Consider the following 17,059-nt stretch of genomic DNA (forward strand, 5'->3'; position numbering starts at 1 on the left):
ACCATCCTGGGGTTATCAATGCTGTTTCCAGCACAAATCCAAAACACAGCCCCATACCAGCTACTGTGGAGAAAATTAACTCTATCCCAGCCAAAACCAGCACAATATCACAGCTGTACAAGGGTTGTTTCAGCAGACCATAGAGAACCAAGTGCCTGCAAGGGCCTCTGGCTTAAGGAAAGTGTGTGCTGAGAGGCGAAGGAGCACAAATTAAGAGGGAGAAATGAAAACAAAAGACCAAGCCTAAGACTTGCTTCTGATATCCCAAATCTTAAGTGCAACCTTGATGCCTTGCAATCAGGGTTTCAGCCTCATGTATACCAGCAGAGTCCTTGGCCTGTTACGACACCACAGAAAAGGGACCAGGTTTCAGTAACAGCAATAACAGAGTACGTGATTTACAAAGGTGATATCAGGTTGCTAGTAGCACATACTGCTTTTACAGGTAATAGCTAAGGGCTTTGCCTTTTTGGGTGTACTTTGGAAGATGCACACCACAGCTGTGCTTTCCCTTGTTTATAATTTAGTTTCGAGAATTTACGGAGCTGCTCAATTTGGTTTTCTCCACCATACTATGAGATAATTTAGCTCAGCTGGAAACTTGAAGGCAAGTTCTCCCTGCACATGGATGCACACAGTCCAGTGAAGTGTGACCTTTTAAGGGTTGTGAGGGGCGAGTGCCTCAACACCAGAGCTTGTCCAAAAGACAGCAATGCTTAAAAGCATGATGCCTTTTAGCATCTTTCATGAGCCTTGATTTAGTGCTGACTGAAGTAAAAACGTGGCACCTATGAAGTCAATGTAGCTTTTCCTGTTGTACAGATATTTAATGTTTCTCTGACATTGGTTAACCCTAAACATGACTCTCTTTAGAACATAAGAAGCAAGAGTATTTCACAGAAGTATGGTGTGTCCCTCATGACTATTAATGAAACTTGGACTCCTGGAACTCGATATGGGAAATGATACCTTGACATAATTTACTTGCAATATATTTTCAACTCATTTTTTACTTATCGCTAGAAACTTTGCTTGCAGTAAAAGAAATTTCTTCTAGATCAATGAATAGAATATTATTGGGTATTTTTTGAGGTTAATTCTGTGTACTAATGGACTTTAAATGTTGTTTGCAAATTTTCAAAAGAACTGACTGTATTGGAAAATATAAGTGACTAAACTGAGAATTAGTGATAAAGTGCCGCCTTCCCTCCTGCCCCCTCCCAACTAGATTAGCTACTTGTACATTCTCACGTGTGTACTAAGTGGATTCGTTCATCTGAATAAACGATATGGTTATGACATGTTTTGTTTGGTTTTTTTTTTCTTGTAGGTAGTGGAGAAAGAAGGATATCTTCTAAAAGCTAAAATAGCAGATGGTGGCAAGAAATTAAGGTATTATACGTGAATGTTATAGAATTTATCAGTTGCAAAATTCAGAGTCGATGCATGTTTAAGTACATATAGCTACTATTGCTGCTAATAGACATTGCTATTGTTTCAGTATTAAGCCAATATATGATTATTAAGCCAATACAGTTCCAGAACCAAGTGACAGCAGCTAACGGGCTCATTGCATGCAATGAGCGTGTGTCAGTGTTAACCTCTATATCATATATATATATATAATACCCATATTAAGGACAACCTTAAGGCGTGAGGCAAATCAATAATATATTGTCCAGTGGGCAAATTTTTGGTGCTGAGTGTGTGCTTGAGGTGTCAAGGATGAGATGTAGTAACCCACCATATGATGCCACAGGGATGCCAAGGCAAGATTATCAAAAGTGGCCAGCACTTAGTTGCTTAGTTCTGTTTGTGTTGAAAGTAATATGAATATTAATGCTGCCTTTTATGGAAGGATTTGTTGTGGTTTGCTGTATTTAGGTGCCTATAAAGGAGTAGCAGTGATGTGACCAACACTGTGTGTTACCAGTGAGAATGAGAGAGTAATGTGAAACATTACATTTTCTGCCTGGAGAAAGGTGCCAAGTAATAACTTTTCATACCTATATAGTGCTAAACCATAAGTATCATAGAAATGCTCACTGAGAAGGGAGTCTGGAGATGACCTAGTCTAACCTCTCACTTGAAGCAAGAACGTTGTCAATGCTTGGCCAAACCTGCTGTGGCTGGGTGCCATCAGAGACTGGTGTAACCTGCATTTTGGGAAAAAAGCATTGAAGCCAGTAATAGTCTATTCCTCACTTCAGACACTGGCAGAAGCTTCTGCAGCGTGTGCATAGGCTGGGCATCACCTGTCAACAAGCCCAGACAAGGAGGGAATTTCACCTTCCCAGCGCATCGGGTCCCTTAGCACAAAGCATCTCCAAGGCTTGGCGTTGCGCGCCGGCTCAGCGTGGGCCCAGGGAGGAGGCAGCGTGGCTTGGCCACTTGCATATTTTTAAATAGCCTTGAACAGTCTCATATTTTTAAATAGCCTCGGAGATGGTGAGCACCACTGAAGCTATAACGTGCTGCCATCAGGTGTTCGTTTGATAGAATGCAAATGTGCAAATGCAGCTGCAGTGCTCGGGGCTCCTTTTGCATCCCCCAGGAGCTGGGTCGCACCTCGCAGGGGTCTCCAGCAGCAGCCTTCAGCCATGACTTCAACCTTGTCGTTAGAGACAACTTCTCGCAATATCCTTGCTAATTCTAGCTGGGTCTTCTCAGCATACTGATATTTACGGCTTTTTATACAGAGAGAGGATGGGTAGTGGGGATGCATTTGCTCTGTGCACACTTTGTCTGACTCCTTTCACTCACCTGAACTTGCTGTTTGGTGGCTGGAAGTGATTTCTTGAATAATGCTGCTGCTGCACCAAAAAAATTAGAATATTGTGGAAAAAAAATTATAATATTGTGAACTGACCTTTCCAAAGAGCTTGAAAACCTTAGGTCACTGTACGTATCCCATGAAATACAGTGTGTGCCCATCAGTACAGAGACCTAATATACCTTAGGGCATTTTTTTTTTTAATCTGACTGATGACTTTATAGACAACTTCATAAAAATTTTGATGAGTTTATATACTTTTTATCTTTAGGTCACAAAAGTAATGAAGTTTTGATTTTAACATGTCACTTTTTGAGTGAAACAATTGCAGAATAAAAGAACTGGGGAATTTAAATATAGGGGGAAAAATCTTCTTGCAGATAATACTGTAAAATTGAGTTGCGTTCCCATAGCTTCTATAATACCTATAGTCTCCTGCAAAACCACTAAATTTCCTTATTCCTGATGGAATGAAAGCATTCTGCCTTTAGAATTCAGAATGAAACTTAGATAAAATATCTCACTTGATTTAATTTAAGAAATACTTATTGGCTTTTTATTTCTTTGCTGACTTCTTATTTCAAAACCATAAATAGAACTGCTGGGTTTTGTTGGGGTTTTTTTGGGTTTTTTGGTTTTTTTTTTAAATGAATTCCAGGTTAAAATGAAATATTTTCAAATCTTGGCAAACTTCCCAGTTAGTTTGATCAGAAATGTGAATGTTTTAAGAAGATTACACCCGAGCCTGGGACCTCAAAATGCAATTGCTGATTTATATTTCTCAGGTAGAAAACCTGTGCCACAAATAGCTGGAGCAAGCAGCACTCTGGCTGGTAGAAGTGACCATGACACAGAAATGTTCCTCTCCATAGCTCATGTCAAGCATTTGGTGTAAGTTGGGTACTGAATCTAAGCTGTGTCCCAAGGGGTTTAATCCTTTGGTAATCCATATTTATCCATGATATCCAACTCATAGGAAAATCTGTTTAAACTGGCACATAGCGTGCTTGGCTGCTTACTCCCCTGTGCACTTAAAAGACCTTTGCGGGGGGTGGAGGGGGGGGAGAAAATTAAAAAGACCTGAAGTTGTACTTATCAATAGTCAACTTGTATTCACTACCTTGACGGTGATTCCCAGCTACAGCACTTGTTTCCTAAAAATGCTTTAAAAAACTAATTAGCTGAGGTGGAACTGTTCTTAATGCCAATGTGCACAATCCACGGCTATGGCTGTAGTTCACATTAGCTAAGGATACAGCTTTATGGTGGTAATAAATTTAGCTGAAAATTTCAATGTGATTTACATTGGGGAAATATTTGCCAGTGATGCTCAGGTACTTTTTTAAAACCCTATCATTTCTTTCTCAGTGTACCTCTATTTTTTGCCCATTAACATGGCATAAAAAGAACGCAGTTCTATTTTCTTCAGACGTTCATCTCCTCTGCAGAGACTTTCTTTCACTGTTGCTCCTTGTTGGCCATATTTTAGGGGTGATCATTAGATCATGCTGAGCAAAATCCTGCCCACGCTGAAGAGAGTGCAGGTTCCTCTGATAATGTCAGTGGCGTTAGGGCTTCCTCTGCAATGCTGGTTATGCTCCTTAAGCTGATGAATGGAACATATTGAGTAGGAAAGTCATTAATAGAAAAACTGCCTGTTGTTATGCCTGATGTGCAGTTTGATGGGATGTTGAGTGCAGTAGAGCTTTGAGGTAGATCTGGAATTGCATTGCAAAGACTGACAGGCTTTAAAACTCAACAAAGCTAGGTTTTGCTAGAATAAAAAATGAGTGTGTTTGACTTATTTAGGAATACCTAAACAGAAAAAAAACTCAAAGGGACTAGGGAAGAGAGAGGAAAAAGGTTTTCTAACAGCTCGTCCCTGGGTCCTCGGTGTCCTTACAAGCAGCTCCCTCCTTCCTAATGCACTGCAGCATACACATGAACAGCTTGGTTATTGTATGCTTTTCCAAGTTTATTCTAAAATGTTCAGATTTGTGATTGGCACGCCCAGAAAGAAAATGGTGGGTTTATGAGTATTTTTGTAAATATCAGATGCTATGACCCTCAAATCAGAGGCCCAAACTTAAGACTTTCATCTGAAAATAGTTTTCTATCAGGTCTACTTGTTTATGATTATGCAGTGGTTTGAAACATCACATTACATGTAATATATATAACAACACTTTCTTCTGAGTTAATTATTATGTTCTTCTGTGTCAGGGGACACTTTCACGTATCCATGTGTATTTTGACTTCTCCCTGGCCCCAGCAGTTTGCTGACTCTCTAGGGCTGTACTGTAAACTCCTGATGGTTAATGGTTACTTAAACCTCTCTCACATAACGTTCTTATCTTCCTTGCTCTCCTGTAAATTTTTAATTTAGGGAAAAAAGAAAGTATTTGGGACTTTTCAAAACAGGCCCTTTGCTGAGCTCTGTATAATCAGATTGAAATTATATTTTTCCTTCTTGGTTCTGTTTTAAATATTACCAGGAGGGCAACAGCTATTGCAGTCCTCTAAGTATATGTGAACTTCAAGCACATGTGAATAATCCCACTGTTTTCCTGTGGTTAAGGCACCTTGGTGGAAAGGGAACATAGGCTTTAAAACATGAATGAGGAGAAAGAAGGTCTTCAAGCTTTGTTGGGCCACTTTCAGATATAATTAGGACGGTGGCAACTCCATCAATATTGGTGCATTGTTGATATTGACTTTAGACCATTTTTGTTTCTGAGATGAAATACTTAAAAACCAAGCCTACAAATGCAGCATCTTTTACCTCCTGCTTGCACGCCTTTCTAATTTTTCCTTTCTTAAACTTTATTTTATTTTTAAGGAAAAACTGGTCCACATCCTGGATTGTTCTCACAGCTCGGAAAATGGAATTCTATAAAGAATCCAAGCAGCCGTCGCTGGCCAACGTGGTAAGCAATCGATTGTCCAACATTCTCGGCTTCCTTGCAACTGTTATTTCAGTACAGAAAGTTTGGTGTTTACATAAGACAAACTCAGACTGAGCTGGCAACCTTCAAAGGTTTGAGAGCAGCTGAAGGAAAATGCCTTGATAAACTTTTAATCAGATGTAGTGTATGAGAAGAAATAGGACTTAGCATGTCCTTTATTAAGAGGTGCATTTTGAGAATAATTGCAAAGTGAGACAAATGGTGAGTGACTATCCGGTAATGTGAAGGTAACACTTTAAATTAAGGTGCCATTTATAAATGCTTTATTCTTATTCATGAAAATGATCACTAAATGCAGCTATTTCCTCAAATAATATATTACAAAGTATGTTATAAAATGCATTAGTAATAAATGCTTAACAGATGATGCGATGAGAATCTGTTGCAAAGGATATTTTGAGATGTAAATTGTATTAAACCATGTATGTGCATCTTTAATACATGAATTTAAGTTGTTATCTACCATCCTATAAAGTGGCTTATACATTAATAAATAATAATAAATTATTTATAAATGGCACCTTAATACAGGGTGTTACCAAAGCAGAAAACATTATAAGTTAGCAAAGTGATTTTTTTATCGTAGTACAAATGTGACATCTACCATATCCCGCTAACCTTCCTGAATATTTCTGAATCCAGCTAATGCAGCTAATGCAATTTCTGTAGCCCGTATTTACCACAAAGTGAAATTTGCAGTACCTTTTTATTGTGCCCCAAGGAAAGACCACCGATCTTAGTCTTTTGAGATGTGACAGCTACGTTGTGCAAGCAATAACGGCGCGCATCCCTTCAGTGCTAGTTACTGCCGAGCTGGAGCCTACGAACCTGAATGTGGGCAACAAAAAGGGAATTTGGTAAACGTGTGACACTGTGGGCAGTAAAGGGACAGGTTTGACAAAGCCCCGTTGTGAAAGGCTCTCAAGGCCTGATCAAACCTGCCAAATCTCATCGGCGTGATGGGTGGCCACAAAGGTGCTCTCTTTGGCAGGAGTCACAAACAATAAGCTATTTTTTCCATGGCAGGTGATACAGACCTTTTCTTCTATATATTCTTGATCTATCAATGCCACCTGCCATAAAATCAGCTTTAAAGAACACCTTTGCATGCCTCGCTTTTTTGGAAAGAAGATGAGCGTCACAGAAAAATAAAAATAGTAGACAATAAAAGCAAGTAAATCATCCAAGCTGGTACTTTCTGCTCATATTTGTGCCACTATAGTTGGAAAACACTACTTTTCTGAAGCCATGAAAACAGTGTAGCTTGAATTAATATTTTTTCTTTTCAGAATCATCTGTTTTCCTTAAAGTTATATTAGATGTTATTTAAAAAAAAGTCTCAGGTGAACTTGCTAGAACTAGGCCTATAATTTAGCAGCTGTTTTACCCTTCGATGTGCTAGTTCGTCTCCTCTCTCTTTGCAAGTCCTCACCCAAATCCCAGGAGATAAATGGACAAGAGGAAACTCAACACACAGGAGATTTGATTTTGCTCTGAGATTCCTCCACATGGTTAAAATTCCCATTGGCTGTTTGAGGATTTAGGTACTAAAGTAGACTGCTTGGAGAATAGGACTCTGGCCCAGGTCTCAATCTGTTTAACTCAAAAAATTAAGGTGTGTTATGAGAAAGGATCTTTTGAGAAGTCAGTCCCTTTCCCTGAAGTTTCACTTTATGTCCAGTGCTCAAAATTGGTGATGTAACATCTACTGCCTCCTGTGGTAGGAAGAACACAGACATATTGATCCAAAAATATGATTTTGCTCATTATGAGAGGGAGGAAAAAAAGGGGTTGTTTTTGTTTTGGTTTTGGTTTTTTTTAATTCCATGCTAGATCTGAACGCTGGGGCTGTGAACTCAATGTTCACTAGGTGAGAAAAAGCTGCTAAAGTTACATTTTCTGTCTACTGCATATAGCTTACATGCAATGGTAAATAGACAAATTGGGTAAAGCTTGAAAACAACAAGAGCTGTCAGTATTCAAAATCTTATAACCCAAGTTCCTAACCCCAAATTTCACACATCAAAAAAAGCTAAACTGGCATGTTGATCTCATCTGATAAAGCAAATGCAATGCTTATTTCCTTTGTAAACCATTTAACCAGATATAATTTTGATAGTGGAAAGGAAATAATTCAAAAAGGATTCATTAGAAATCATTTGTTTACCGATTTTATTTTTGTTTTTTTTCCCCCCAGCTGTAGTTTATTTTAGAAAAAGGGGAGCTCAGCCGTTAATTAAATAATGTAATGGAGGCAATGTTCGTTCACGATAGCATGACTTATAACAGAGCATTTCTGTTGTTAGCAGGAAAATGATGTGACTTAAAAAGATTAATGTTCCTTTGTATTATAAAGCTATTAACTCATTAATTATTAATTATTAAATACTGTACATGAAGTGAAAATTTAGAATAAGACAGCGTCATTGTAAGAGGAATGATATTTCACAATAAAAGCAACAGGAGAGGGGGAAATGGAAGCACATTCTAATCATACCTCTTTTTCAGATGATAGGACAACATTTAGAGGTGATTTAAAATTATATTTACCAAAATATTTAATAATATTCTAATGCAAATGAGTAGTAATAGCTAAAAGGAGTTTTTGTTGTTCCTTTGTACAACTGTGGACATAGGACTCACTATAACAACTTTTCTATCAATTTGCATGGAGAAGACTTGGATCCATGGCTTTCTGGTGAAGCTAGTGGCAATATCTGGTGCTATTATTACTAATAGAGCACAACAATTAAAGCACACAGAGGAGAGATTCAGAAAATGAGCGCGTTTACAACTATTACTGAAAATGCAAGTTCGCATGCCATATAGCTAAATCATTATCTTTTGCTGCTGCCTTGATCATTTGTGGTCATGCTTTTGATATGCTTTTTTTTAAGATTCATATGAATATAACTTGCTTTTTATTTTAAATTAAGGACACTGTGATCTAAAGGGATCACAGCTCCGTTCTTTCTTACCAGCATTAAATTCTATTACCAGTTGGTCTTTCTGACCAAGAAAAAGTAGTCTGTTTATTCCCTGCAATAGTTTATTCAACAGAGGTTATTTTAACCTCAGGTTATTAGCCCATCTGCAAAGTAATTTAGTGAGTGAAAATGCTGCTGAAATCCATATTCATGTTTAGGAAGATTTCATTGTAGCAGACACTTGTATCAATTTACAGCATAACCCCCTCCAACAACATTGATATAACATAATTGCTCTGACTGCAAAACACAAAGCAAGGACGCAGAGTGCTCAGGCTTTCCCAGTAACCTTAACTTACTCTCTTGCAGTGTCTCTGGGTAACGCATAAACTGGAAAGCAAACGATGTACTGGGATAATGCTTAGGCCAGAACGAATCTCTAGGCAATTTCTCTGGGGTCCCTATGGATTTAAACAGGGCTTCCCTTTGTGTGGAGCTCCCCATGTGCAGAAGAAGGGCTGGTGTGCATGATGGGAAGCTTCAGGCTTGATGGATCTGAATGGTTTTGCTTGTAGTTTTCGTCAGAAGCTTCATATGCTATGCCATACCCATGATTCTCATATGGTGTTCGTAGACACCCATACCCCATTGTGGGCAGAATTGCTAAATTCTCTAAAAGAGGTTTCCCAGTTGATTATTGTACATAGCAGAAGGGTGTTCATCTTTCCAGCATCGTGAGCTTGTATCCCATCCTTTCTGGAAAGGGAGATGCACACACTTGTACTTTTCTTCTGTTTATTACAAAATCAGAGCTGTAAACAAACTCCAGATTACTACAACAACAAAACTAAACTCTGTGTGCACTGAGTGCACGGAGGAGTCCAAGTTCTGCTGCTGCATGCTTTTTTGTACAATCATAGAAATTAGAGATGGTAAAATACTGTACAGTTCACTATTCCATTTTCCTGCAAAAATTCCCTGGGTTTTCCATTGTTTTTTCTCACTTCAGTGTGAAATGCCCTGGCAGTTTTCCTGAGGAAAATATTCTGTAACCCAGTATCCTTCACTATCAAGAGACTATTTCCCGTTTCTTTGTCCACGTTCTAATATCTTGTTTCATCTCATTATGTTTTTCCAAAATTTCTCGACTCTTTCTGCTGGTGAAATAGAGCTGCCCTTCTTTGTTAAAGCATTTTCAGACTCAACCTGTCCTTTTGGGTAATTTTTTCAAAGAAAGCAAGGTGACCCACTTTGACATGGTCGTGTTGTGTCTTCACGATGGGTTATGGAGCTCCCTGCTCTCTGTAGTGCAGACCTGGTATCTCCTGGCCAAGGAGAGTGATCTAGTCAAAGGTGGCACCATAGCCTTATTTATAAAAGTATAGTACTGGAATACTGAAAATTCTCCCCCTGTGCTTGAATATTTGTTTGTACAAATAGATTTGCGTTTGTCTGGGTTTTTTCAGCTTTACCACTTTTGCCATGGAAATGTGAACAGATTCAACGGTTTGATTTCACAACACATTTGTAAAATCAAATATCAATACTGCAGTTTTGATCTGTTATTAAAAAGTCAGAAAGATTAAATTCTTGTCAAAGGCCAGGCAGGATGTCTGAGGCAGAGTTGGGGAAAAAAAAATCCAAACCTTGCTCTTCCAGTGGTTTAGCCACAAGAACATCCTTCTGTTTTGAACAGCATATTTCTTCTATTAAAAAAAAAAAAAAAAAAAAAAAGGAACAGACACACACAGGACTGTCAGTGTTAGAGGAGCTGAACCATGGTGGTTTTATGGTTTGGCATATGGAGAACGTAATTACAACTCCAGTACTGAAAACTGCCAGAGATTCTGGCTGCAAATTGCTTGACCAGGATATCTTACTCTGCTTCTTTTAACCTAAATAGGTCCTTTTCTACCCATCTCAAAAGCACCCTGGAGAACACACATTTTTTTTTTAGCCTGTAATAACAACATCAGAGAAATTCAGTGAGCAATCTTTGGAAAGCTGATTATGTGGTTGATGCTGGACTGGCCACTGTTAACTTCTATTAAGTCTGTTTTCTTTATCACCAATGCCATTTTTTTAAGGTAAAATGGCTTAAGAACAACTGAGTAAAAAAGATGCATCAAGCTGATTAATTACATTATGTCAATATTACTCCATATCCTACCCAAAAGGGACTTATTGGTGCTTTATACTGTTAACAGTAGTATTTTTATTGTTGTCTGGGATGTGCAGTAACCTAATCTACAAAGGCTAAACTACATGGGCTTTGCCAGAACTGCTGCACAGGCAGAGTCCCTGGAGAAGGAGCTTAGATGGTAAATGAGGATTATTGTGCTTTACACCAACTCCCAGCAACGTAAATGATACAGGCAAACAAATCTGCTCTTTGAATTATTTGCATCCATACGGAGGAGCTGGGGAGGCAGAGCTGTGTCACTCCGGGATGCACGGGCTGACGTTGCGAAGGAGCAAACTGTGCGGAGCTGCCCCAGTGTTGAGCTCTTTCTGGGTGTCACATGTGCCCTCAAAATCTCTTTTTTTTTTTTTTTTTTTAAGAGCTAGAAGTGATAATTTGTTTGGAGAAAGGAGATAGCTTTTCTTACAGATCTGATGTATGTTCTTGTTTGATTTCTGTCCTTTCCAGCTGCATCAGTTTAAATTTGCATTTGGAAAACCCACAAAACTTTACCTTGAAATCCAGTGGTTTTTCAAGAGGTTTTGCAAAGTAAGCATCTAAAATATCTGGTCAATGTCTATGCATTTGTGTTTTGATCTATTGTATGTCATATTAGACTGTTTTTTAAACCATCTCATTATTTTTAAAATTATGTATCTAGTACGAGAACCTTATTTCTGAGTTAAAACACCTCAGGAGTGGTTATTTAATAGTAATGAATAATGGGAATAATGAACTCTTTTCAGTAATTCTAGCAGCTGTGCTACAATAATCTGTCACTTGAACTTGATCTGTTCTTGTTTTATCTGATAACTGTCCCAATTTGTGAGAAGTCAGGCCACATTTCATGGTTGATTTTTTTTTTTTTCTTTCCAGAAACCAGGATATAAACCTGAGTGTGTGGATTTGTGTGGAGCTCGCATTGAGTGGACCTCTGAGAAATCCAGCAGAAAGAATGTTTTTCAGGTAAGAGGCAACGCATGCCTTTGATTGCTCATTTGAGTATAAACTCTGTTAAGTTAAGAGGTAGGCTTTATTTCCTTGGCTTTAATAACTGGAGAATGATTTAATACGGCGTTTTTCTTACCAATACAGGAGTGTAACATTTTATCAAGCATCAGTTTACTATTTTTCTAAGAGAAGGATTTCTGATGACTGAGTCTCCTAAACACTTGAGAACCTGTTGATTTATTGATTAATGCTCTATATTCATTTTGTTTTTAAAACTTAGCAGGTAATTGCTTTGGGTTCAGGCCTAGAATCTTGACCTAAAGGGCTTCCATAAACACAACTTCTTCAAACTGCTTATACAAGCATTGCTCCAACACAGTGCGGTTACTCTGTTTGTTTTTATTGCTGTTCAGGGTCCTCAGACGGTGATGACCCAGGTTCATTTCTGGAAGGGGAGGGGAGGATTTTTAAAACCTTTCCTCTGTCAGGGCCAGCATAGAAGAACACGAATTTCTCATAGGACTATTCATTGATGGAAAATAATATTATTTAATTACTTCATCTAAATCCCATTGAACTGAAAGGGAGGATCAAGGCCCAAGAAGATAAAAGGACAAGAAAAACGTTACTGCAAGGTTAACATTCCAGGATCTAGGGGCTAAAATATTTATTGCAACATCTTCAGGTTTTGGACATAGTCCAGCTCCCATGAACATCAGTAGAAAGGGGTTTTTTTGTTTCACTAAAACTTGCATCAAGCCACATCAAAATTTTATTCTCTATGAACCGAGTTGTTTCCCAGAGTTCTAACATTAAGAATTTTTAACAATACAAACACTAAAGGGAGGAGAGATGCAGAAGGGAACATGTCGGGGTCAAGATACTGTTAGTTACCAGATAGTCCTTTGGCATCATCACCAATAAAACATGCTGGAGGAACCAACTGTGCCTGGGCTTTAAGGAAAAAAAAACCAGCAGACACAAAACCCCCCTAAGGGACTGTACGTGGCTTCTTGAAAAGAAACCTCTTTGGGTCAGTTGGGTGTTACAGAGACTTTTTCAAGGTTTATTTTTCGAGACATGTTTCTAAAGTGCATGCAGTATTTAGAAATATTCCTCTTCAAGACAGACTTATGCTTCTATACCCCCCACATCCTTCAGGTTGTCTTGAGACAACACTTGGAGCTTTGTCATTTCCTAGGTATTTTTAGAATAAATATTTTGGTTTTGCTGTCAATCTTCAGCTTTTTCACTTGGAATGTGATTAAGTATAACCTTAGCCTTCACTCCTTCAACCCCCTGAGCACACTGACAGGTCTTCTGAGCTTCTAGGGTTTATTTCTCATTTTGCAGTAAGCAAAAATTCAGTTTGGAAATGCATATTGCAGAGGTGATTCATTGCAGCTAATACGTTTCCAATGTAAAGACAAATGAAGCTCTGTTATTGATTTACCAAACCGGTTGTACGAAGGCTTTGCAGTGCGTTTTCTTCTCACTTCTGTTAGTGTGAGGTGTAACTCCACTGAATCAGAATAATGTGAGAAAGGAAACTCATGCACTACTCTTTGAACCCATTAAAACGTGTCTTCATCAAGCCAATAAGTGAGTGGGAGAGACATTAAGAAGTAAAAGCATGGGAGGAAGGACATATGTTAAAACACATTTTGAAAAGGGATGGAGCATTGTTTAGACAGAGAGCTACAAGAAGATTATGCCAGATGGTAAGAGCGAAAGAGGAGAAGGCTTTGGCATCAGTAGTGGTGACATTTTGGGAAAGGAAAGGACTGAACGAGACTGGTGCTACATGAGCAGATAGAGTGGGAAGGGGACTAGAAAGAGAGCGAAGATTTATGAGATAGTCTGGAGGGAATCCAAGGCGAGTTTGAAAGCGGAGAGGTCAGTTTGTACCTGGATAGTGAATATTTCAGGAAACACTTCTGATGATCTACTTATCCCTAGTGGGTAGGAATAAGATTGATAATATATGTCTACTTATTCATAGATTTGTTCAAATGAAAAGAACATGGGTGATTATTTTTTTGTGTGACCTAAATATCAATTCATTGCATTGCTATTTGATTAAATACATTAGCTGCTTAACTCTGAAATGATCAGAAATAAATAGAATTAGATCTTCAAAGCGTGGCAGCAAAGCATAGTTGGTGGGGTTTTGTTTCATTACTTTCAGAATAATAAAACATTCTTTTTTTGATTCAAACAGAGCAAAGGTTGCTTTCTGCTAATGTGTTGTACTAGGAGTAGATGAAGAATTTTGAGTTTGATTTAGCCAGGGTGCTCAATTTGAGTTCATGAATTATAGATTAGAAATAGGAAATGACTATTGAGATTTTGGTTTGAAGAAAAAGAAGGAAATCTTGAATTTAAAATCTAAGCATATGACAGTTAATGGATGGTAACAAGAAGATGGAGTATAGGAGTATCATAAAGAAAACTAATTGGAAATATGATCGATGCAGGGAAAAAAAAAAGGAAGAAACTGCAAATAAATGATATTCAGGCAGGAAGATTTTGGTTTCTGGTCTTGATCATGAGGTTTGCAGCAGTGTTACTCCACTCATTTTAATTGAGCTACTCCCTGTTTAACAGGATAAGTCTGATCTGTCTCTCACACTATCCAATTTGTGCATGCAATTTATTTCTGTTCTTGATGAACATATTACGTGGGATTTTTTCAAGTTTTCCTTAATAGTAACTGAAAATATGCACATCTTATAAAATACAACCTTCTGATTTTCCTTCATTTATCTTATTGATGATATAGCCAGCACCAAGGAAAAGAACTGGCTAGAAACAGCTTCACATGATGTGGGGAAACGTAGCATTTTGCTGTGAGATACCGTGCTGTTTGTTCTTGCTGGCTGAATGACGCGATGCACTAGGTCTTCATCAGAGGAGTGGTGAATAAAAGAAGATTTATGTTCAAATCACATGCTTTAAATATTTCTGCTAAGTGCTAGTTTGCTCTTTGGTGTTTAGCCTGAAATTTAAAGCACTGAGGATTAAAAGGATTACAACATAATCTTAAATAATCCTAAGTGTCATTTACAGAGAGATGGTTGTAATAACTAAATAAAACCATGTTAAGGGATGGCAGTGTTGTCAGTCAGCAACTGGAACAGAAACAGCGTCTATGTCACTCTGCCGTTCTCCTCTTTCCTTTATTTGGCTTAGTTTGATACTGGGTAGGTGCATTTTGATGAGGCTTATCAAAACAGAAAATAACGTGATGGGCTGCTTTTCAGTCAGTACTAACATAGCTGCTGAGGCATCAGTAACTAGGGTAGTTTACACATTTTTCTCAGTGTTCGATGTTTTCTGCTTCTAGTAAACTTTTCAGCTGGAGTTTATTCTTTCCCCTGCTTTACTCATCCTCTACTCTAAGTCAAGCAGCCCTTTTAATTTCAAATTCAGCCCAGACATTGTGGAAGATGTGCTCTTGACCTCTGCCTTCATAATTCTGGAGCTTCGTTAGCACATAATCTTGTGGCTGTAGACGGTTTCCTTGAAGAGGTTTTGGAAAATTTCTCTCAGATGATTCAAAAAAGAAAAGTAAAAATAGGAGAGAGGTAAAGAGTGCAAAAAAAGGTCACGAGCAGCATACTTATGAACCGGTGAGGCTGCTTTGTTCTCTTAATAGCACGATTCATTTAACTAACAGACATTTGCTGGTTTCTTTAGTCATACTTTTTTCCCTGTTTACCAAGTTCATTTTTTTAGGAAGGTTTCATATGAAGAATTTCTGGAGTTTGATACCCTGGCTCTTGCCACAGATCTGGTGTGATATGGGTTTTTATTTCAATATACTGCAGCTGTAAGGGGTTACTCATTCATACGTAGCTAAGTGTATTTGTAAGTGTATTTTACAAATAGAGAAATCTGTGTAAGACGTACAGCATTTCAACAGTGAGACAGCTGAAAGTACAACTGTACCTATGTGTAATACGAAAGAATTTCTCTTGCAGCTGTTTCATATATAATAACATTTATGGCGCTGATCTAGGGTAACTCCCTTGTCCTTGAAGCTATCCAGCTTTGTCCAAGAGCATAATCTGAACGATAAGCTATTTTGTTCTACATACTGTAGGATCAGTATAGTATCTGGATGCCTCCCAGGAATGTTTTAAGTCACCGCTTTTTGCCATGGGAGGGATCATTTTCTTTTTCCAGGATCTCTCTAGAGGAAGCACCAAGAGTGCAATGTGGAGGGGCTTGGGTTGGGATTGGTATTTGGATTTCTTTGTATATTTTTAAATAGAAATTCTGTATAGAGGAGACAAATCTAGAAAAGCCACCTTGCACTCAGATGGATGTGAAGCTTCTGGTGGTCCTTGTCAGCAGCTGGAGCACGTTCCCCATCCTGAACAGGGCAGCCTGGAGAAAGGGCTGTTTCCTGAGCCCGAGAGCGCTCTTGCCTGCAGCTCCTTGTGAGGGATGCAGTAAGCTTTGCTGGCTTTGAATTAGATAGGCATTAGATGGACCTGTTGTGATTTTTAAAACATCCATACAGCAATTTTGTCCACTTCTGGAGGTTTCTGGTTTAATTTCTGTCCCAGAGACCTGAATATATTGTTGCCTAATTAAAAGGCTTAGCCCCATCACAGTTATTAGGTAGTATCAGCAAGAGGTTCTTTAAATAATAAACTTAAAATTAGTTTTAAAAAAGCACAACAAATGGTCTCAATCATCATCTTGGAGATATTCAAGTGTAGATTTTTACTTAAGAAGTACTCTGTTTTCATTGATGTAGGTGGGAGATTTTGAACACCACAATGTGGAATGGCCTCTGTATTGTGCTTCTATTTCTCTCTTCTAACCGTCTTGTTCTTGAACGCCACAATGTGGAATGGCCTCTGTGCTTCTATTTCTCTCTTCTAACCGTCTTGTTAGTGACCTTACCAGCAAAGCCCTGCCAAAATATTCAGTAAGACCTAATCAATGGATGCAGAAAATCTTCCAATCTCTCCATGTATCAGCTATTTTCTTTTGTAACTTAAATAGAAGACCCGTGAATGCATTTTTTTTCTTGAATTTAGTTGTCTTATTTTTAATTTTTTTCATTTTCAAAGCCACATAATACTTACTGTATTTAATAGAAATGCATGCAAAATGCATAGTCAGAGCTGTGGATGGTGGACACTAAATGTACAGCATTTATACTGATTTCAGGATTCTGGAACCTGACTTTTATTCTGCTTTTATCACAGTGTAGCTCTGTGGACATTTTTGGAGTCACTTCTGA

At 38.2% G+C, this 17,059-nt stretch overlaps 1 protein-coding gene across 3 annotated transcripts in view; it reads left to right on the forward strand.

Moving 5' to 3' along the window:
- The window catches only part of ARHGAP15 (Rho GTPase activating protein 15), a 336,537-nt gene that overhangs the window by 50,692 nt on the left and 268,786 nt on the right, over positions 1-17,059 (forward strand). For all 3 annotated transcript variants that reach the window (XM_035897895.1, XM_035897896.1, XM_009642493.2), the window contains exons 4-6: positions 1,331-1,392; positions 5,613-5,700; positions 11,725-11,814. In XM_035897895.1, coding sequence (XP_035753788.1) covers positions 1,331-1,392; positions 5,613-5,700; positions 11,725-11,814 — 240 coding nt within the window. The remainder of the gene's footprint in view (positions 1-1,330; positions 1,393-5,612; positions 5,701-11,724; positions 11,815-17,059) is intronic.

Source organism: Egretta garzetta, unplaced genomic scaffold (assembly GCF_000687185.1).
Source record: "Egretta garzetta isolate BGI_Z169 unplaced genomic scaffold, ASM68718v1 scaffold197, whole genome shotgun sequence".
Taxonomy (NCBI): Eukaryota; Metazoa; Chordata; class Aves; order Pelecaniformes; family Ardeidae; genus Egretta; species Egretta garzetta.